At 48.3% G+C, this 22,165-nt stretch overlaps 1 protein-coding gene across 1 annotated transcript in view; it reads left to right on the top strand.

Annotated features, from left to right (window-relative positions):
• p2rx1 (purinergic receptor P2X, ligand-gated ion channel, 1) overlaps window positions 1-22,165 on the top strand; it is a 170,979-nt gene that overhangs the window by 136,189 nt on the left and 12,625 nt on the right. The window contains exons 12-14 of the mRNA XM_070856810.1: window positions 7,892-7,960; window positions 11,948-12,121; window positions 14,277-14,500. Of these exons, the coding sequence (XP_070712911.1) occupies window positions 7,892-7,960; window positions 11,948-12,121; window positions 14,277-14,500 (467 nt within the window). The remainder of the gene's footprint in view (window positions 1-7,891; window positions 7,961-11,947; window positions 12,122-14,276; window positions 14,501-22,165) is intronic.

The following is a 22,165-nucleotide window of genomic DNA, read 5'->3' on the forward strand; positions in this document are numbered from 1 at the left end:
CATACAAGGGGGTGGACCTTGACTTGATGCGATGATGTAATAGACCGGATGCTGCTCCCAGTGTAATGTATGCCCTGTGAGTATACTCACAGGTTTGTAGAACTGTTGCACTGTGAGTGGCTTAGCCAGTCACGTGATGTTCACAAGACATAATAAAACCCCAGCCAGTTGGGTCTAGGTTATCCACGATGAGGTATGCAGTTGTGAGCCTGGTGCATGAACTGGTAATGTGTAGTGTGATTGTTAAACCTTTGTTAATAAACCAGCTGGTTCTTAATCGCAATGTGTTGCTATGAATTCTTAAGCAAAGAACCCACGAAGCAAATACATTGCACTCAGCAAGCTCTCCTACACCCCTCAATGAACCGCGGTTAGTCGTCTGCCTTGATGGTGATGGAGCTCCGACGATGCCACCTTCCAGCTTCCGATATGTCTTCCTCTTTCCTCAGCCGCGGATTCCCCTCCACTGCGGTTGACAGAGCCCTCGACTGTGTTCTGCCATTACCCGCACTTCTGTCCTCACATCTCATTCCTCCATGACCTCTCACTTTGTCCTTGCCCTGCCCCCCCGCCCCCACCCACCCCACATCCTCGCTTTACCCTGGCTCTGCACTCGCTCAAAAGCTATTCATCTCCAGTATCTTCCAGCTCTGGTGAAAGGTCATCACCCTTAAACTGTTTCTCTATCCACAGATAAGAACATAAGAAATAGAAGCAGGAGTCGGCCATTCGGCCCCTTGAGCCTGCTCTGCCATTCAATAAGATCATGGCTGATCCGATCATGGACTCAGCTTCACTTCCCTGCTCGCTCCCCATAACCCTTCACTCCCTTATCGCTCAAAAATCTGTCTATCTCCATCTTAAATATATTCAATGACCCAACCTCCACAGCTCTCTGGGGCAGAGAATTCCACAGATTTACGACCCTCAGAGAAGAAATCCCTCCTCATCTCCGTTTTAAATGATGCTGCCTGACCTGCTGAGTATTTTCAGCAATTTCTCTTTGTATTTCCAATTTCCAGCGCCCGCAGTGTATTGCATTTGTTTGTCCCGTAACTACTATCAGTTTAGCTCGGCAGCAGTAGCTGTGTTGACATGTTGTTATCGAGAATGTGCAATTGAGCTGAGACGCAGCTATCATGTTCAGTGTTTAACCTGCCACCCAGAACGCTGTCACTGTGGCAGCGATCAAACTGAGAATGAAGCCTGGGGCAGCTCCCTGAATGTGAGAGACAATTCTGCATCGGAGTTGCAAATAACCTTGGTGGCAGGCTCCACACAGCGTTCCAATATTCTGCTATTATTGCTACTCACGGGTTATTTTTCTGCTCTCACATCATTCCCCCTCCCCGCAGCGTGTTGTGGGCCAGGGTTGATGATGTAATCTGTCCTCAGGGGGTCACTCCTCTCCCTCCCCTGGACCCATCGCCAGACGGCCAGAGAGCTCGCCTGCTCCCAACATGCTCTCCTACACTCCTCAGTGAGCCAGGGTTGGTTACCTGGCTTGATGGTGATGGAGTTCTGAGCATGCCACTGCCCACTACCAAGTTTCCCATATGTCTTCCTTCTCCCTCAGCCAAGGATTCCCCTCCACCATGGTTGATCGTGTCAGTCCCGTTTCCTGCACTTCCGCCCTTACCCCTTTCCACCCTCCCAGACCCGGGCCAGGATGGCCCCCTCGCCCTCGGCTCCACCATCCTTCACTCTCACTGGATCATCCTCCGCCTTTTCCGCCACCCTTGACTTCAATGGAAGTATAAATGGGGAGAGATGTAAAGCAGGCTGTTAATTGGCTATCACACGTTGTACACTGTCGCCCAAAGTCAAGAACTACCTTGAGATGTCAGTGCCCCTTCATAAAGAACAATGGCGCAGGGAATGTGCAGCACTCTCGGTGCACTGCCGCTGTGACTCCAGCAAGAGGCTGGCAGAAGGGCCGTAAGTTAGGCCCCAACCCTGGTCTTGGCCTTTTCTGTGTGCCTTTCTGGGGGAAGATCCTCACCTGGCTGGTGTAAACGGAGGCACCACCAGAGGTAGACATGCCCATTGCCAGGAACTTCCACATCCCTGGCCTGGCACGGCAGTCAATAGCAGGTGCGTGCGGTGGGTACGGGCAGGTGCTGGATATGGGCCCAACAGAGAGCTGTGGTCTGGATCCCCAATAATTTAAAACACTTTCACACTTTTTTTTGTCCACCCTACACCAGAGGCCAAAGAGGGACAGGAAGCCTCTCTCGGAGGGGGCCCCAGAATTCATCCCCCTCACCCCCCAGATCAGCGACCTTAGGCCACAATATCGCACTGGTCCCTACGGCAGGGGCTTGTGATGTGCCCTAGTTGCATGGGGCCCCGCCTCCATTATTGAAATTGAGAGTCCTTGCACTGAACCTTGAACTTTGGAGGGGTCAGTACCAGAGTTCATCAGTGGCTGGACCTTGATGTCGACACTGGGATCAAAGGCCAGTGGGTTTTTGGCCCTATCTTACTTGGAAGAGGAAGTTAAAAGTGATACATAAATGTGGCCTGACAGGTCTCTTAGCCAAGGCATACTTAAAGTGTCAGCTGTAGCTCAGTAGGCAGCACACTTGCCTCTGAATCAGAAGGTTGTGGGTTCAAGTCCCACTCCAGGGACTTGAGCACAAAAATATTTAAGTTGACACTCCTGTGCTGAGGGAGTGCTGCTCTGTTGGAAGTTCTGTCATTTGGATGAGACGTTAAACCAAGGCCCCATCTGCTTGCTCAGGTGGACGTAAAAGATCCCACGGCACTATTTCGATGAAGAGCAGGGGAGTTCTCCCTGGTGTCCTGGGGCCAATATTTATCCCTCAATCAACATAACAAAAACAGATTATCTGCTCATTAACACATTGCTGTGTGTGGGAGCTTGCTGTGCACAAATTGGCTGCTGTGTTTCCCACATTACAACAGTGACTGCACTTGAAAAGTACTTCATTGGCTGTAAAGTGCTTTGAGACGTCTGGTGGTTGTGAACGGTTACTCTAGCAGGCTCTATATTTCCAAAACTTTATAAGTAAGGATCTTTTCCCAAAGCAAATGTACAGGTTACCGAGTGAGTATTAAATGCATGATGGGATAGTGTGGCTGCCTGAAATCCTGATCATCAAATAGTGGAATAGAGTCAGTACCTGGAGTACGGATTCTAAAATCATTGTTCAGCTTATGATAGGAAGGAAATAGTTAATGAAATAATATCTTTTCTGGGAAAGCCAGAAATCTGTAGATGGTAAATCTCACTGGCACATTAGTGCCCTTCTACCTTCAACTACCCATCTAACTGACCGTGGAAATCTCCACCCTAAAACAAAGCTTTAGCTATCCTGATTACTGTTTCAGTCAATGTAGTATATTAGTTCGAGCTCAGTTGAATATGACATAGTTAGTTCAGGGGAGCAGTATCGATGATACAGCTTACATTCCCACCACCGGTGTTGGAACACTTTGCCTGCCGGGAGATGCAGGTATGATGACCATATTGGGCTTGGTGCTCACAATTGCTCAAAATCTGACATGCAGAAAACTCCATGAATGTGGGTAATTGGGACATCTGCAGGCAGCTGACCAGAGGCAGGAAGTGATGTCAGTCAGCAGAAACACACCTGCCATCAGTGTTTCATCCAGGACACTATCAGCATAATGTGCAGAGTTGATGAAAATGGCAAACCAGGGAGAGGGCAGTGTCCTTGTATAGTGGAGACTGGGTAAAAGGAACGGATTCACTCCTGGTACTGTACGGCCCATGTGTGTGTCTCTGTCCGCCCCTGTACATAAGCAGTAGACACTGGGTAAAAGGAATGATTCACTCCTGGGTACCGTGCAGCTCGTGTGTGATTCAGTGTGTCCAAGGAGCCGGCCTGGCCCGTGCTGGTCTGGGTAGGAATCAAGGACTGGTGCAACGTGACAGCAGCAGGGCTACTACCAGGACACTGGGCACAGACCTGCATTCATCGCTGCTAGTGGTCACAGGCCAGCTGAACATTCAGGCAGTGGAAGCCCTTCCTGTTATAAAGCATGGCTGCTTCTGGACAGGGGAATGCAGGGCAACATGTGAGCAGACAATGAACATAGGCACATAGAAACGGGAGTGGGCCATTGAGCCCCTCAAGCCTGGATAATGTTCCGAAACGAATCGGATCCAGAATCCCAAACATGCCACAGTGTCCTCTCGGTCCTCAGCTACCTCTGTCAGGCCCCGTTGGTGCCCGATGGAAGTCCCGTCATTAACTTGCTTTTCAGGCAAAGAACCGGCATTAAAATATTATGAGAGCCTGTCTGGCCCTTCCTCCCCAGAACCACATGCACCAGGAACTTTAAGGAGAAGAAGAAAGAAAGACTTTTATTTATATAGTGCCTTTAATGACCACTGGACGTCTCAAAGCGCTTTACAGCCAATGAAGTGCATTTTGGAGTGTAATCACTGATGTAATGTGGGAAACGCGGCAGTCAACGTGTGCACAGCAAGCTCCCACAAACAGCCATGTGATAATGAGCAGATAATCTGTTTTTGTTTAATGTTGATTGAGGGATAAATAATGGCCAGGACACCAGGGATAACTCGCCTACTCTTTGAAATAGTGCCATGGGATCTTTTACATCCACCTGAGAGCAGACGAGGCCTTGGTTTAACGTCTCATCCAAAAGACAGTACTTGCGACAGTGCAGCGTTCCCTCAGCACTGCACTGGAGTGTCAGCCTAAATTTTTTTGTGCTCAAGTCCCTGACCCAGAAGTGAGGGTGCTACCCACTGAGCCACAGCTGACTAGCTCTGCAATCTCACTCCATATATCCGCCTTTGGCCCATATCCCTTAATATCTTTGGTTAACAGAAAGCTATCAATGTCCGATTTAAAATTAACAATTGGCCGAGCATCAATTGCCATTTGTGGAGGAGAGTTCCAAACTTCTACCACCCTTTGTGTGTAGAAGTGTTTCCTAATTTCGCTTTTGAAAATGTTCAGGGTGGTGGTGACCTTGTCAGGCACTGGGAGAGCATGGCCCCACTGGTGAAGCAGGTCCAACTGTAGGGTGCGGCACACATTTCGAACAGCCCGTCTGTAGGAGTGCAGCATTCTCACACACTGCTCCTCACAGATGTCCAGGAAAGTGAGAGCCGACAGGTCCCGTGGGCTGGGTATGACCTTCCACGAGCAATCCCCCACCCCCCTCATCTATAGTTCCCTCACAGATCAAGCTGCTGCTAATACACTCGTCTTCCTTCAACCATTCGGTCAATTATCTGAGTATAGGAACAGGAGTAGGTAGTTCATTCAATTTTATCATGGTCGATCTGTCACTTAACTCCATATAACCACCCTGGTTCCATAACCTTAATATCCTTGCCCAACTAAATTCGATCAATCCATCAATCCAGATTCCCACTACCCTTTGTGTGAGGAAGTGCTTCTTGACATCACCCTAATTTTAAGATTATTCCCCCTTGTTCTTGTCTCGCCCATCAGAGGAAACTGTTTCTCTCTACCTACCCGATCAACTCCCTTAATCATCTTAAACACCTCAATTAGATCATAAGAACATAAGAACAAAAGAAATAGGAGCAGGAGTAGGCCATATGGCCTCTCGAGCCTGCTCCGCCATTTAATATGATCATGGCTGATCCGATCATGGACACAACTCCACTTCCCTGCCCGTTCCCCGTTACCCCTTATCCCCTTATCGGTTAAGAAACTGTCTATCTCCGTCTTAAATGTATTCAATGTCCCAGCTGCCACAGCTCTCTGAGGCAGCAAATTCCACAGATTTACAACCTTCTGAGAGAAGAAATTTCTCCTCGTCTCAGTTTTAAATGGGCAGCCCCTTATTCTAAGATTATGTCCCCTAGTTCTAGTCTCCCCCATCAGTGGAAACATCCTCTCTGCATCCACCTTGTCAAGCCCCCTCATAATCTTATACGTTTCGATAAGATCACCTCTCATTCTTCTGAATTCCACTGAGTAGAGGCCCAACCTACTCAACCTTTCCTCATAAGTCAACCCCCTCATCTCCAGAATCAACCGAGTGAACTGCCTCCAAAGCAAGTATATCCCTTCGTAAATATGGAAACCAAAACTGCACGCAGTATTCCAGGTGTGGCCTCACCAATACCCTGGATCACCCCTTAATCTTCTACACTCAAGGGAATACAAGCCTTGTCGATGCAACCTGTCCTCATCATTTAACCCTTTCCTCCACCCCCTGCCCCCCCCGCAAGGCCAATAAATCCTCCCTGAGGTGTGGTGCCCAGAGCTGAACGCAGCAATAAATTAACAATAAAGAAGCAAATCTGACATCGGTGATTAGTCAGGGTGACAGGGTGAGTCAGGCAAACAAATGAAATGGCAGCATCCTCTGAGCTCTGTGGTGCCTTGACAACGCATCCATCCGGTAAAGGCAGAGATCCTAGTCATCCGAGTGAATGGGGTGAGTTTATTTTTGATTCGTTCTCTGGAAGTGTGGGTCGCTGGAAAGCTGGGACTATTGGCCATCCCTGGCTGCCCATGAGAAGATAGTGGTGAGCCTTCTTGAACTGTTGCAGTCCCCATGGTGCAGGAATGTTCCCCTTTATCAGAAGCCCCGCGCAGGCCTATCACCAGCTGCTGCCGGGGGAGAGGATATCGCGTGTGTGGCTACACAGCAGCCATGCAGTAAATGTAAAGGGTCTGCGCACCAACAAAAGATTAGATGGATCATCGTCCCACATTGCTGTTCAGCAGGGAGTTCCTGAATTTTGACCCAGCGACAATGAAGGAACGACGAAGTGATGTATGTATGGAGGTGGTGGTGTTCCCATGCACCTGCTGCCCTTGTCCTTCTCGGTGGTAGAGGTGGCAGGTTTGGGTGGTGCTGCCGATGTAGCCTTGGCGAGATCTGCAGTACATCCTATAATTATCATCATCATCATAGGCAGTCCCTCGGAATCGAGGAAGACTTGCTTCCACTCTGAAAGTGAGTTCTCAGGTGACTGAACAGCCTAATACGGGAATTACAGTCTCTGTCACAGGTGGGACAGACAGTCATTGAGGGAAAGGGTGGGTGTGACTGGTTTGCTGCACGCGCCTTCCGCTGCCTGCGCTTGCTCTCTGCATGCCCTCGGCAACGATACTCGAGGTGCTCAGCGCCCTCCCGGATGCACTTCCTCCACTTAGGGCGGTCTTTGGCCAGGGACTCCTAGGTGTTGGTGGGGATGTTGCATTTTATCAGGGAGGCTTTGAGGGTGTCCTTGTAATGTTTCCTCTGCCCACCTTTGGCTCGTTTGCTTCGTTCCGAGTTCCGAGTAGAGTGCTTGCTTTGGGAGTCTCGTGTCAGGCATCGAACAATGACTGTTATCCTGTTATAATATAATAGACTGCATCCTATAGATAGTACAGACTGCAGCCACGGTGCGCCGGTGGTGGAGGAAGTGAATGTTTAGGCTAGTGGAAGAAGTGTTGATCAAGCGGACGGCTTTTTCCTGAATGGTGTCGAACTCAAGAGAGGGACATCCAAAGATGGCTTCACAAATGTAGAGACTTTCAAATATTCTACATGTCCTCCATCTCCCTCCCTCCCACTTTGGACAACGCTTGGGTCTCGGAGCTCCCTGGCTGTTGTCTCGGGTATCTGCGGCTAAATTCCTGTTGCCAAGCCCCAATCGGTGCCATCCAGTGGGGTGGTGGGTAAGCCTGTACCAGGAGTGTATCTGGACCATGCAAATGGCCTGGGCCAGGAAAACAGCCCAGAGACACTGCGCCTGTCAGGCACACGTGAATTGGCTGTCGCGTTTCCTACATTACAACTGCACCTTAAAAGTACTCATTGGCTGTGAAGCACTTTGGGAAGTCCCGAGGTTGTAATAGGCGCTATATAAATGTAAGTCTTTCATTCTTTCTTGCTGCAGATGGCCAAAGAGAAACATCTGCCCTGGAGTGCAGACGTTGCCTGCAATGCTGCGTGTTCACAGACTGAGGTAAGGGTTCACTCCGGCTCTGGTTAAGGCAGCTCCTCTTCTCCACGTGTTCCATGTTAACAATGCTTGTGTAAGGGCCAGGTCAGCCTGGAAAGTCTATCCCCATCTAATCCTGTCCAGGACCAGCAGATAGGGAAGGATAGTCAGCGGGACAACCATTGATCCTACAACCATTCCCTCGGCTAACAGCCACAGATAGCTGATAGGTGGCAGCATTTCGAAGCTGTAGCACTGAAGCTCACAGATCCCTCAGGAGGGTGGGTTAATGGATCTGCCCAGCCCTTCCACGCTGGAAAGGGTGAGCTCCATGCTCTGTCCAAAGCCCTGTGCAAGGCTGGCACCGGACTCCTCCATGCTCCTCGACTTTGCATTCAGGCTTTCTGGCAGATCTGCCTGTCATGTATTCAACTGTCATTTTAACCCATGTATAAACTGACCTAAGTTGTACACCGTGAGAACATTGACCACTAGGTGGTGAACTTGTGGGAGACACTCCTAACCTGGACTTTCAGGTATAAAAGGGGAAGCTCCACCCACCTTCATCACTTGAGTGCTGGCTAATAAAGGTTTCTGGTCACAGAGTGACCTTCTCTCAAATATGGGCCTCGTGTGCATTTATACTGTATAGTAAGGACATATTATTGGCGACGAGAAACTGGGATTTAAACCACACGAGCATGGCCACTAGCAGCACAGACGAGAGGTACTGTGTTGGTGATGATTGGGACGATTTTATTGAGAAACTACAGCAAAGTTTCGTCACCAAGGAATGGTTGGGCAGGATGCGGCTGACAAACGGAGAGCTCATCTCCTGACGGTTTGTAGATCCAGGACGTACTCCCTGATGAAGGATCTTCTACCGCCAGAGAAGCCGGCGGACAAAACTTTTGATAGAGCACGCAATTTGTTATGCTCCAACAATCTGTTAACGCTATATGAACCATGTAAGAAACTTGTTTTAACGTGCAATGCGTCGTTCTATGGGGTCGGGTATGTGTTGCAGCATGTTAATGCCAAGGGCCAGTTACAGCCGGTAGCTTATGCCTCCAGAAGTCTGTCCCAGGCAGAAAGGGGCTACGGGATGGTAGAAAAGGATGTGCTTGCATGTGTATGTGCAGTAAAAAAAATGCACCAATACCTGTTTGGCAGGAAATTTGAACTGGAGACAGATCACAAACCCCTAACGTCCCTTTTGGCCGACAACAAGGCCATAAATGCAAATGCGTCGGTCTGTATGCAGAGGTGGGCACTCACATTAGCCGCCTATGACTATACAATTCGGCACAGACCGGGCACTGAAAAGTGCGCCGATGCACTCAGCAGGCTCTCACTAGCCACCACCGAGGGGACAACTGAGCATGCTGCTGAGATGGTCATGGCTGTTGAAGCTTTTGAAAGCGAAGGCTCACGCGTGACAGCCCATCAGATCAAAGTCTGGACAAATAGAGACCCGCTACTGTCTTTAGTCAAGAAATGTGTCCTGAATGGGGATTGAGCAGCTATGTACGGGGCATGCCCTGAGGAATTTAAATCATTTCACAGGCGCAAGGATGAACTCTTGATTCAGGCCGATTGTCTACTATGGGGAAACCAAGTAGTCATGTCCCAGATGGGCAAAGAGGTTTTCATCAGAGAACTCCACAATGAGCACCCGGGCATTGTCATGATGAAGGCAATTGCCAGGTCACACGTTTGGTGGCCAGGGACAGATGCAGATCTTGAACTTTGTGTTCGCAGGTGCAACACGAGTGCCCAGCTGGGAAGTCCCCCTTAGCCCCTGGTCCTGGCCCGCCAAGCCTTGGTCACGCATCCATGTGGACTATGCAGGTCCTTTCATGGGAAAAATGTTTTTGGTTGTAGTAGACGCCTACTCCAAATGGATCGAGTGTGACATTCTCAATTCAAGCACATCCTCTGCCACGGTAGAAAGTCTACGGGCAATGTTCGCCGCCTATGGTCTACCGGATGTCTTGGTCAGCGACAATGGCCTATGCTTTACAAGCATTGAATTCCAGGACTTCATGGCAGGAAATGGTATCAACCATGTCAGAACGGCACCGTTCAAGCCGGCCTCAAACGGTCAGGCGGAACGAGCAGTGCAGGCAATTAAACAGGGGATGCTCAGAATCCAAGGGGGTTCCCTACAAAGCCGCTTATCACACCTCCTGTTAGCAATAGATCCCGACCACACTCGCTCACAGGGGTTCCAACCGCAGAGCTGCTAATGAAAAGGACACTCAAAACCAGGTTATCCCTTATACACCCCACCATGAAAGAAATTGTTGAGAGCAGGCGCCAGTCACAATGTGCCTACCATGACAGGAATGCGAGGGCGCGATGTATTGATGTCAATGACCCTGTCTTTGTCCTCAACTACGCTGCAGGGTCCAAATGGCTCACAGGCACTGTGATTGCCAAAGAGGGAAATAGGATTCTGGTAGTTAAACTTACCAATGGACAAATCTGCCGCAAACATGTGGATCAAACAAAAAGGAGGTTCAGCAATCCCATAGAAGAAGCAGAGGAAGAACACGATGTAGAGTTCACTCCACCACAGGTCAACGAACACCGAAATCAAGTGGAGGAGAACCCAGTCACTGTGGGCAGTCCGGACAGGCCTGAGGCACCACAAACAGCAGACACTCAGGCCAGCGCCCAACAACCGGAGCCCCAACTCAGGCGCTCTACAAGGGAGCGTAAACCACCAGAGAGACTTAACCTGTGATCCCAATAAGACTTTGGGGGAGGGAAGTGATGTCATGTATTCAACTGTCATTGTAACCCATGTATAAACTGACCTAAGTTGTACACTGTGAGAACATTGACCACTAGGTGGTGAACTTGTGGGAGACACTCCTAACCTGGACTTTCAGGTGTAAAAGGGGAAGCTCCACCCACCTTAATCACTTGAGGTCTTGGTAATAAAGGTAACTGGTCACAGAGTGACCTTCTCTCAAGTATGGGCCTCGTGTGCTTTTATACTGTAGAGTAAGGACATATTACTGCCAATGCACCAAGCATTTAATTGTGCGTACTCATCGGCAGTTTTCTGTAGGCTGCCCCATCGAAATCTTCATCTGAGTCCTGTACGACCTCACCCCCCAGGGAGCTGTCTCACCCTGTGCAGATCCCGCGTCTAACCCGTCCTCTAAGAGTTTCGGTATCTGAGCTGGTGGCTGGGAGCGTAAAATCCAGTGATGGTGTTTCTTCTTCACTTTCCGCTCCCTCTTGTTCAAGCACTGGCATCAGCAGGCTGCATTTCTTGGGGGCGTGAATTGAGAAAGGCAGAGGGGTCAGGTTGTGGTGATGGGAGGGAGGAAACCAGAGGTGTATGCTTACACCACACGCAGCTTGTAAATCAGAAGAGATTGTGGGATGAGGGGCAAGTGGGATGTGAGTAGTGAGGATTACATCTGAGGATGCCGGCATCTTGTATTCATTCAGCCCCACTGTTAGCCGTGGGTTCAGCCGTGGCCCTGCCACGAATGGCCAGCACCGTCGCCTCTATGGAGTAAGGTGATGCAGGTGAGCATGTCACCCGCTGCCGGCAGTTATGCGTCACCTTTTCCTGCAGGAGAAAGGGAAGTGAGTGTGGTGCAATGTGTTTGGGTGATGTGGCTGTCATGGTTGAATAGCTCGCTGTGTGTGCAAGCGTTGCGATGTGGGTGTGTGGCTTGCAGCAGTGGTAAATGTGTGAGGGCGAGGTGAAGCTATGATTGTGAGCGATGAGCGGTGATTGCTAGAGATTGTTGATAGGTGAGTGATGGGGCTGTGGTGCACTGAGCAGTCTGAGAGGCATGTGGTGCAGATGGTGGGATATGGTGTTTGAAGATGCACACTCACCTTGACCACTCGTGTGAGGTCATGACCTTCTTGCAGCACTGGATCCAGATCCTGCGGACAGCACTAGTCACATTGAGCGACCTCCTCCCACATCCTTCTGGTGTCTTGCCGCTAGAGGACCTGACATTGTTTGTAAACCCCCAGGACCAAGACCTCCAGTACCACATCCGAAAACCTCCTTGCCTTCACGCTTGCCTGTTGGGCCATGGATTCATCCACACTGACAACAAAGTGTTTCTGCGACAAAGCACCTCCCCTTTAAGCAGTGCAGAAAGCCTGGGCCGCAGGTTATTGGCCAGAAGACTGCACCCGATACTGGTACCGTCTGTTCAGCGCTAAGCCAATTAGCAGCGCTGCGATCATTATAATGAGCAGGCGGCCTGAATTTTGCATGCTGCCTGCACCACTTCGAACGCACTGGCCTTTTCAGGCCTGATCCAATTTCTAGCCCAACTGCGCTGTGTCTACTCTAACAGACCACTTCATAACTTTAAAGAGCCAGGATTGCCTCCCTGCTGCCTTGTTTCCATGGGAACGCTTGCAGGCCGAGGTCCTTTGGGGAAAGTCCAGGTAATCCCGGAGTGTTGTAAATGGGTCATTGGCCCAGAGTTAATCATCTCCCCTCTTACTGCCCATCATTAGCAGCCGGGGAGCATCTGCCCCTCAATCTATTTGCATCAGACGGCACCCATAAGACATTGTTGTAAGAAACCAGAGAGCAGGTCAACAGATGCAGTAATGGAAGGTTCATCTAAATGAGCCCTAATTAAAGGAATATCCACTGGAATTCAGGTTAGAAGGAAGAATGAAGGAAGAAATTGGATTAAAAGCTAGGAAGCAAAGAGCATTGATGAGCGCGAAAGGGGATGTGGGGTCGATTTTGGGAGTCACAAGGCCCTAGTGCGGCCTCACATATACATATGAACATAAGAAATAGGAGCAGGAGTCGGCCATATGGCCCCTCAAGCCTAGTCCGCCATTCAATAGCTGATCTGATCCCTGCCCAGTCCCCATAACCTTTTACTCCCTTATTGCTCAAAAATCTGTCTATCTCCACCTTAAATATATTCAATGACCCAGCCGCCACAGCTCTCTGGGGCAGAGAATTCCACAGATTTACAACACTCTAAGGGAAGAAATTCCTCCTCATCTCAGTTTTAAATGGGCGGCCCCTTATTCTGTGATTATGTCCCTTAGTTTTAGTTTCCCCTATGAGTGCAAATATCCTCTCTGCATCCACCTTGTTGAGCGCCCTCATTATCTTATATGTTTCGATAAGATCACCTCACATTCTTCTGAACTCCAATGTGTATAGTCCCAACCTATCTTCATAAGTCAACCCCCTCATCTCCGGAATCAACCGAGTGAACCTTCTCTGAAAAGCCTCCAATGCAAGTATATCCTTCCTTAAATACGGAGACCAAAACTGTATGCAGTACTCCAGGTGTGGCCTCATCAATACCCTGTACAGTTGTAGCAGGACTTCTCTGCTTTTATACTCTATCCCCCTTGCAATAAAGGCCAACATTCTATTTGCCTTCCTGATTACTTGCTGTACCTGCATACTAACTTTTTGTGTTTCATGCACAAGGACCCCCAGGTCCCTCTCTACTGCAGTACTTTGCAATTTTTTTCCATTTAAGTTATAATTTGCTTTTCTATTATTTCTACCAAAGTGGATAACTTCATATTTTCCCACATTATACTCCATCTGCCAAATTGTTGCCCACTCACTTAGCCTGTCTATGGGCTAGACTTTCCATTATTTTTGCATGCATACCACCTACTTAACGGCCAGTTTAATGCTGAAATGAGGTGTAACGCCCATATATCACCCATTTAGCCACAAAATAGAAAGTAACGCCCATTTCTCGGTCATTTATTGGCGAGCGTTACTTTCGGCATGTACGTAATGCTGATAAAAAATAATACCGCCCGCCCACATTTTTGGGGTGGAAAGATCAGAATGGGCGAAACCAACGGCCATAATATCGGCCAGCGTTACTTTCGGCACGTAATTAACGCTGAGATTTAATAATACAGCTCGGCCACTGTTTTTTGTTGTAAAGATCACATTTGCCGAAACTAACGCCCAGAAAATCACCCAGCGTTACTTTCGGCACCTCGCACACATCTCGCCGACAATATCACTTGTCGAAAAAAACGCTAGGAAAAAGTTGAACTGACCGGAAGTACTCACAGCGGTATGGACGCCATTTTCTAAATCGTAGATCACATCATTTAAAAGGCTGCTCGGTCTCATATCAGGGGAGTTTGGATGTACTCTGGAGGTCTTTTAAGATGATGAGAACATCTGAACAAACATCTTTTCATACTGTGGACGATTGGAATTTACTTTAGGTGTCTTAGTGGTGACATTTATTGTTTGTGAACAATCGGTGTAATACTGATAGCTATTGGAATGGGGCCTGTCATTTCTCACCCTCTCTTGATGACCAATTACATGCTGCAGATTCGAGATGGCAGAAGGTTCATTCAACAGCATTATGTGTCCAATGTAAGATGTGCCACACTGATGAGGAGGAACAAACATTACACCCTCACTTACAGTGAGAAGCAGTCTTACCTCGACTTGTCCGACACCACCTGCCTTCGGAGACTGCACTTCCACAAAGAGGTTAGCAGTGAGATATTCCAGCTCATCAGGGGAGATGTGCAGCCTGCCAGCACCATCAGGTCCGTCGAGGTCAAGATCACCGCAGCACTGTTCTTCTACGCATCGGGTTCTTTTCAGGCCTCAGCTGGCAACATTTGCGCTATATCTCAGCATGCCACACATTGCTGCATTAGACAGGTCACTGAAGCCCTTTACGCACACAGGATGGACTTTATCAGCTTCCCTATGACCAGGGAGGCTCAGACTGAGAGGGCTTTAGGATTCTACCGAATTGCTAACTTCCCCAAGGAGCAGGGAGCAATAGCCTGTACGCACATCACGATGTGAGCATCTTTTCAGGATGCTGAGGTTTTTAGGAACGGCAAGGGATTCCACTCCCTGAATGTCAACCACCAGCAAATTATTATGGAAATAAATGCTAAATTTCCTGGCAGCATCCATGATGCTCACATCCTGCGTGAGAGCACTGTACCTGACTTGTTTAACAATCAGCCACAAGGTCAATGCTGGATGCTTGGTGACAAAGGATATGGCCTCGCCACCTGGCTGATGACCTCCCTGCGTGACACCTACACCGAAGCTGAGAGACGATACAATGAGAGCCACAGAGCCACTTGCAATATCGTGGACAAAACCATTGGAGTGCTTAAGCAGTGCTTTAGATGCCTGAACCACTCACGAGGTGAGCTCCAATATCACCCTGAGCAGGTAGCTCAACTCGTGGTGGTGTGCTCCATGCTGCACAACTTGGCTATCAGGAGGGGACAAGAATTGTCAGGAGGGTGTGACAGTCCACCTCAGGAGAGAGAGGAAGAGGAGAATGAGGAGGTGGACACTGACATCAGGCCAGACAATCAGGCTGACGCTGAAACCATGTCCCCTCCCCCTCTAGACCGCAGCAAAGGGCCCGTGGTGGCTACATAGCTGCAAGACTCTTACGTCAGCAGCTCATAAATGGGCGCTTTGCTTGAAAGAACATTGTTGTTATTTACAAGGCTGACAAACTGCTGTGTGTGCAGGTCATACATCAATGGTATGCATCACCTGTGACAGTTAAAGTTTAAGTTGATTCAAGTTAAGTGTAATTATACCCTTTCATGTTAAGGAATCACCAGCGTGTAACGGTGCAGCTATCTGAGCCAATGTGCAACAAGGTTATGTTAAATAAAAAACATTTAATCTGACCATTTGTCTGAAATCATAAGAATATCTGTAAAAACACCCCACCCCACCCCCACCCCAGCCCACAACAATTTATCACATGTACATCATTACAATGGTCCCCATTTCCAGCAAAACAGAACACAAATGCAAACCACAAGGTAGCCCCTCGCCCCTTGCCCCGACCCTCCCACCATAATAACAGCAGCAACCTAAAAATATGCCTCAGACAACACCTGCGGCCATGCACCTCACTTTCCTTCCACATCCGCCCCCCCCACCCCTGCATCTCCTCCCCACCTCTACCCCTTCCCCTCCTGACAGAGGAGGGCAAAGGGTTTAATTAGGAGGGGGTAACTAGAGTATGAGAGGAAGCTTGCTGGGAACATAAAAACTGACTGCAAAAGCTGCTATAGATATGTGAAGAGAAAAATATTAGTGAAAACAAACGTAGGTCCCTTGCAGTCAGATTCAGGTGAATTTATAATGGGGAACAAAGAAATGGCGAACCAGTTGAACAAATACTTTGGTTCTGTCTTCACGAAGGAAGACACAAATAACCTTCCGGAAATACTAGGGGACCGAGGGTTTAGTGAGAAGGAGGAACTGAAGGAAATCCTTATTAGGCGGGAAATTGTGTTAGGGAAATTGATGGGATTGAAGGCCGATAAATCCCTGGGACCTGATAGTCTGCATCCCAGAGTACTTAAGGAAGTGGCCCTAGAAATAGTGGATGCATTGGTGATCATTTTCCAACAGTCTATCGACTCTGGATCAGTTTTTATGGACTGGAGGGTAGATAATATAACACCACTTTTTAAAAAAGGAGGGAGAGAGAAAGCGGGGAATTATAAGCCGGTTAGCCTGACAACAGTAGTGGGGAAAATGTTGGAATCAATTATTAAAGATGAAATAGCAGCGCATTTGGAAAGCAGTGACAGGATCGGTCCAAGTCAGCATGGGTTTATGAAAGGGAAATCATGCTTGACAAATCTTCTAGAATTTTTTGAGGATGTAACTAGTAGAGTGGACAAGGGAGAACCAGTGGATGTGGTGTATTTGGAATTTCAAAAGGCTTTTGACAAGAGATTAGTGTGTCCAATTAAAGCACATGGTATTGGGGGTAATGTACTGACATGGATCGAGAACTGGTTTGCAGACAGGAAGCAGAGAGTCGGGATAAATGGGTCCTTTTCAGAATGGCAGGCAGTGACTAGTGGAGTGCCGCAGGGCTCAGTGTTGGGACCCCAGCTATTTACAATATACATTAATGATTTAGATGAAGGAATTGAGTGTAATATCTCCAAGTTTGTGGATGACACTAAGCTGGGTGGCAGTGTGAGCTGTGAGGTGGACGCTAAGAGGCTGCAGGGTGACTTGGACAGGTTAAGTGAGTGGGCAAATGCATAGCAGATGCAGTAGAATGTAGATAAATGAGAGGTTATCCACTTTGGGGGCAAAAACGCAAAGACAGAATATTATCTGAATGTCGGCATATTCGGAAAAGGACAGTTGTAACAAGACCTGGGTGTCATGGTACATCAGTCACTGAAAGTTGGCATGCAGGTACAGCAGGCGGTGGAGAAGGCAAATGGTATGTTGGCCTTCATAGCTAGGGGATTTGAGTATAGGAGCAGGGAGGTCTTACTGCAGTTGTACAGGCCTTAGTGAGGCCTCACCTTGAATATTGTGTTCAGTTTTGGTCTCCTAAACTGAGGAAGGACGTACTTGCTGTTGAGGGAGTGCAGCAAAGGTTCACCAAACTGATTCCCGGGATGGCAGGAATGACATATCAGGAGAGACTGGATCGACTGGGCCTGTATTCACTGGAGTTTAGAAGGATGAGAGGGGATCTCATAGAAATATATAAAATTCTGATGGGACTGGACAGGTTAGATGCAGGAAGAATGTTCCCGATGTTGGGGAAGTCCAGAACCAAAGGACACAGTCCAAGGATAACGGGTAGGCCATTTAGGACTGAGATGAGGAGATACTTCTTCACTCAGAGAGTTGTTAACCTGTGGAATTCCTTACTGCAGAGAGTTGTTGATGCCATTTCGTTGGATATATTCACGAGGGAGTTAGATATGGCCCTTACGGCTAAAGGGATCAAGGGGTATGGAGAGAAAGCAGGAAAGGGGTACTGAGGTGAATGATCAGCCATGATGTTATTGAATGGTGGTGCAGGCTCGATGGGCCGAATGGTCTATTCCTGCACCTATTTCTATGTTTCTATGTTTCAATGACTCCGAGCCGCCTGGCTCCTTCATTGTGGGGGGGGGGATGACAGCAGAACCGCTGCTTGGATGGATACGGGAGAGGACGGTCCCGAGGTGGGAACGTGCTCCGAGCCAGAAGCAAGATCTTCCTCCTGGCTCTCATGTGTCGTTGGCAATGGGGATGCGGCACCTTGGGGTGTAGTGCCACACTGCGGGACCACTGGGAGCCTTCTGCCACCAGTGTTCCTGGCTAACAGCTCCAGGGCCTCCTCCATCCCTTCTATGTTGTATATTATTTGTTGGACAAAAGTTTGGTGCCAATTACCTTCTTGGTGCTTAGTAGGCTTTTTGCTACTGGTGAATCTCCATCGTTCCTCCCACAACAGCCAAACAAGCACACACCATACCCACACACGCTTTCAGTCTCTCTCTGCTCCCTCTCTCTCTGTCTCCTCTTCTGCGCATGTAATGATGACCCTTGACCTCCTGAAATGCGGGAAACGAGCGTTGCCATGCTGTTGCTATGGTCAGGGACACTTTATGGCAGAAAGTCAAAAAATGTTAACGCTAATGCCCATTTCAGATTGCTCGCGGTAACACCCTGTTTAAAAATGGAAAGTTAGAGTTTTGGAAATGGGTCATAATCCGGCGATCTCAAAAACCAGATTTCCCGCCCACGCTGGAAATAATGGCCATTTTTTAGCCATTTACACAAAAGTGGAAAGTCTAGCCCTATATCCCTTTGCACATTGCTTTCCCACCCATCTTTGTATCATCAGCAAACTTGGCTCCATTACACTCAGTCCCTTCATCCAAGTCATTAATATAGATTGTAAATAGTTGAGGCCCCAGCACCGATCCCTGCGGCACCTCACTAGTTACTCTTTGCCAACCGGAAAATGACCCATTTATCCTGACTCTCTGTTTTCTGTTAGTTAGCCAATCCTCTATCCATGATAATATATTACCCCCAACCCCGTGAGCTTTTATCTTGTGCAGTAACCTCTTATGTGGTACCTTATCAAATGCCTTCTGGAAATCCAAATACACCACATCCACTGGTTCCTCCTTATCCACCCTGCTCGTTACATCCTCAAAGAACTCCAGCAAATTTGTCAAACATCATTTCCCTTTCATAAAACCATGCTGACTCTGCTTGATTGGATCATGCTTTTCCAAATGTCCTGCTACTGCTTCCTTAATAATGGACTCCAGCATTTTCCCAACCACAGATGTTAGGCTAACCAGTCTATAGTTTCCTGCTTTTTGTCTGTCTCCTTTTTTAAATAGGGGCGTTACATTTGCAGTTTTCCAATCTGCTGGGACCGCTGCAGAATTTGGGGAATTTTGGTAGATTACAACCAATGCATCCACTATCTCTGCAGCCATTTCTCTTAAGACCCTAGGATGTAAGGCATCAGGTCCAGGGGACTTGTCCGCCTTTAGTCCCATTATTTTACCTAGTACTACTTCATACTGATTGTATTAAGTTCCTCCCTACCTATAGCCCCTTGATTATCCACTATTGGGATGTTTTTAGTGTCTTCTACTATGAAGACTGATACAAAATATTTGTTCAAAGTCTCTGACATTTCCCTGTTCCCCTTTATTAATTCCCCAGTCTCATCCTCCATGCGACCAACATTTACTTTAGCCACTCTTTTCCTTTTAATGTACCTGTAGAAACTCTTACTATCTGTTTTTATATTTCAATATTTCACGCTAGTTTACTTTCATAATCTATCTTCCCTCACTTAATCGTTTTTTTTTCATTCTCTGTGGCTTTTAAAAGTCTGTCCCTTCCTATCATGCTCTGGTTATCATTTCCCCCAGTGCTACCCTGCTCTATTGCCTTCTCCTTATTCTTTGACTTTTAAAATTTTCGCTCAACTGAATCCTCCTCCCCACTAATTAGTTTAAAGCCCTCTCTACAGCCCTAGTTATTCGATTCGCCAGGACCCTAGTCCCAGTACGGTCTAAGTGGAGCCCGTCCCAATGGAACAGCTCCCCCTTACCCCAGTACTGGTGCCAGTGCCCCAGGAACAAAAAACCATTTCTCCCACACCAGTCTCTGAGCCACGTGTTTAACTCTCTGATCATATTTACCCGATGCACATTTGCTCGTGGCTCAGGTAGTGATCCAGAGATTATTACCTTTGTGGTTCTGCTTTTTAATTTGGCCCCTAGCTGCTTATTCTCCCTCAGCAGAACCTCTTTCTTTGTCCTATGTCCTTGGACCACGACAACTGGATCTTCCCCCTCCCTCTCCAAGTTCCTCTCCAGCCCTGAGGAGATGTCCTTAACCCTGGCACCGGGCAGTCAACACAGCCTTTGGGACTCATGCTCATTGCTGCAGAGAACTGTATCTATCCCCATAATGATACTGTCCCCTACCACTACAATGTTTCTTTTTACTCCCCCAGTTGAATGGCCCCTGTACCACGGTGCTGTGGTCAGTTTGCTCATTCTCCCTGCAGTCCCTGCTCTTGTCCACACAGATGTAAGAGCCTCAAACCTGTTGGACAAGAGCAAGGGCCGAGGTTCCTCCATCACTACATCCTGAGTCCCCATACCTTCCTCACTTGTAGTCACACCCTCCTGACCCTGACCACCGACCAAATTTGAATTAATTACTCTAATTGATGTGACTAGCTCCTGGATCGCTGCGTCCAGGTAACTCTCCCCCTCCCTGATGTGTTGTAGTGTCTGAAGCTCGGACTCCAGCTCATCAACACGGAGCCGAAGTTCCTCGAGCTGCAGACACTTACTGCAGACGTGGTCGCCGTGGACCTCAATGGGGTCCACCAGCTCCCACATGTTGCAGCAGAAACACATCGTCTGTCCTGCCATCTCTAATGTATTTGTCATGTATCTTACATTATTATATATAACTGTATCCTAACATGCTATACATGACTGTAATAAGATATGACCTGTAACCACCAGCATACCTCACCACCAGGGGTGCACTTGCAAGAGACAGGTATATAAGGACAGGTCTCAGGCAAGTGCAGCATTCCAGAGCTGTGAAATAAAGGTGCAGGTTCAGAGTGACCTTGACTTCACTACATGCCTCGTGTGAATCTGTACTGAGGGGACAGGACTTTACAGTGGCGACAAGTTACGGGATTACAGAATGCACAGAATGGTGAACAACGGATCAGATGAAAAGTACAATGCGGGAGACAATTGGGAGGACTTTATAGAAAGGCTCCAGCAAAGCTTTGTAATCAAAGACTGGTTAGGCAACGATAAGGCAGACAAGAGAAGAGCCCATCTCTTGACCAGCTGTGACTCGAAAACATACGCTTTAATGAAGGATCTGTTGGCACCTGAGAAACCAGCAAGCAAGTCGTTTGAAGAATTGAGCACACTGGTAAGAGACCACCTGAAGCCAGCGAGCAGCCTACACATGGCCAGACACAAGTTCTACAACTACAGATGCTGTGTGGGCCAGAGCATACCCGACTTCGTGGCGGAACTTCGGAGGTTGGCTAGTTTATCTGAGTTCTCCGATGAACTGAGGAGAGAAATGCTGAGAGACTTTTTCATTGAAGTAATAGGCCACACAGGCATATTCCGAAAGCTCATAGAGACCAAGAACCTGACCTTAGAGGCAGCAGCACTGGTTGCACAGACATTCTTGGTAGGGGAAGAAGAAACGAGGTCGATTTCCAATGCAGGTACGACGACTAACAAAATATCGGAACAAGAAGTTCGCAGCACTAAACAAGCTGCTACCCCCACACACAGACACAACTGGGAGACCAGGCTCTCGACAGCAGGCAGAAGCCATCAAAGGCCACAGGAACGGCCGTTCACACCTCATCAACCCACAATGCGAGCAATCAACTACAAACTGAGAGAAGCTCAAGAGAGATCAGCCAGACGCAGCTCATTCTTTGGGAACACTTTGAACAATGGAACAGGTCTGTGCTGGAGTTGTGGGGGTGGGCACTCGGCAAGGGGATGTCGATTTCAGCAGGCTGTTTGCAGAAATTGTGAAAATACAGGGCATTTGGCCCGCATGTGCAAAAAAAACAGCAGCTCGGCTGGTATACGAATCGGATGGGTCAGAAAGCGGACCAGAAGACGGTGGGGACAGTACCCGGGACACCAATGTACAGCGGGTCAACACGATCAATGGCCGCAGCTCCTACAACAGGACGCCTCCTATAATGATGAGGGTCCTACTCAATGGGATATCTGTCAACACGGAGCTGGATACGGGAGTGAGTCAATCTCTCATGGACGCTCAACAATTTGAACAACTGTGGCCGCATAAAAGAGACAGACCAAAACTCACAAGGGTCGACACCAAATTAAGGATCTATATCAAAGAAA

Source organism: Pristiophorus japonicus, chromosome 16 (genome assembly GCF_044704955.1).
Source record: "Pristiophorus japonicus isolate sPriJap1 chromosome 16, sPriJap1.hap1, whole genome shotgun sequence".
Classification (NCBI taxonomy): Eukaryota; Metazoa; Chordata; class Chondrichthyes; family Pristiophoridae; genus Pristiophorus; species Pristiophorus japonicus.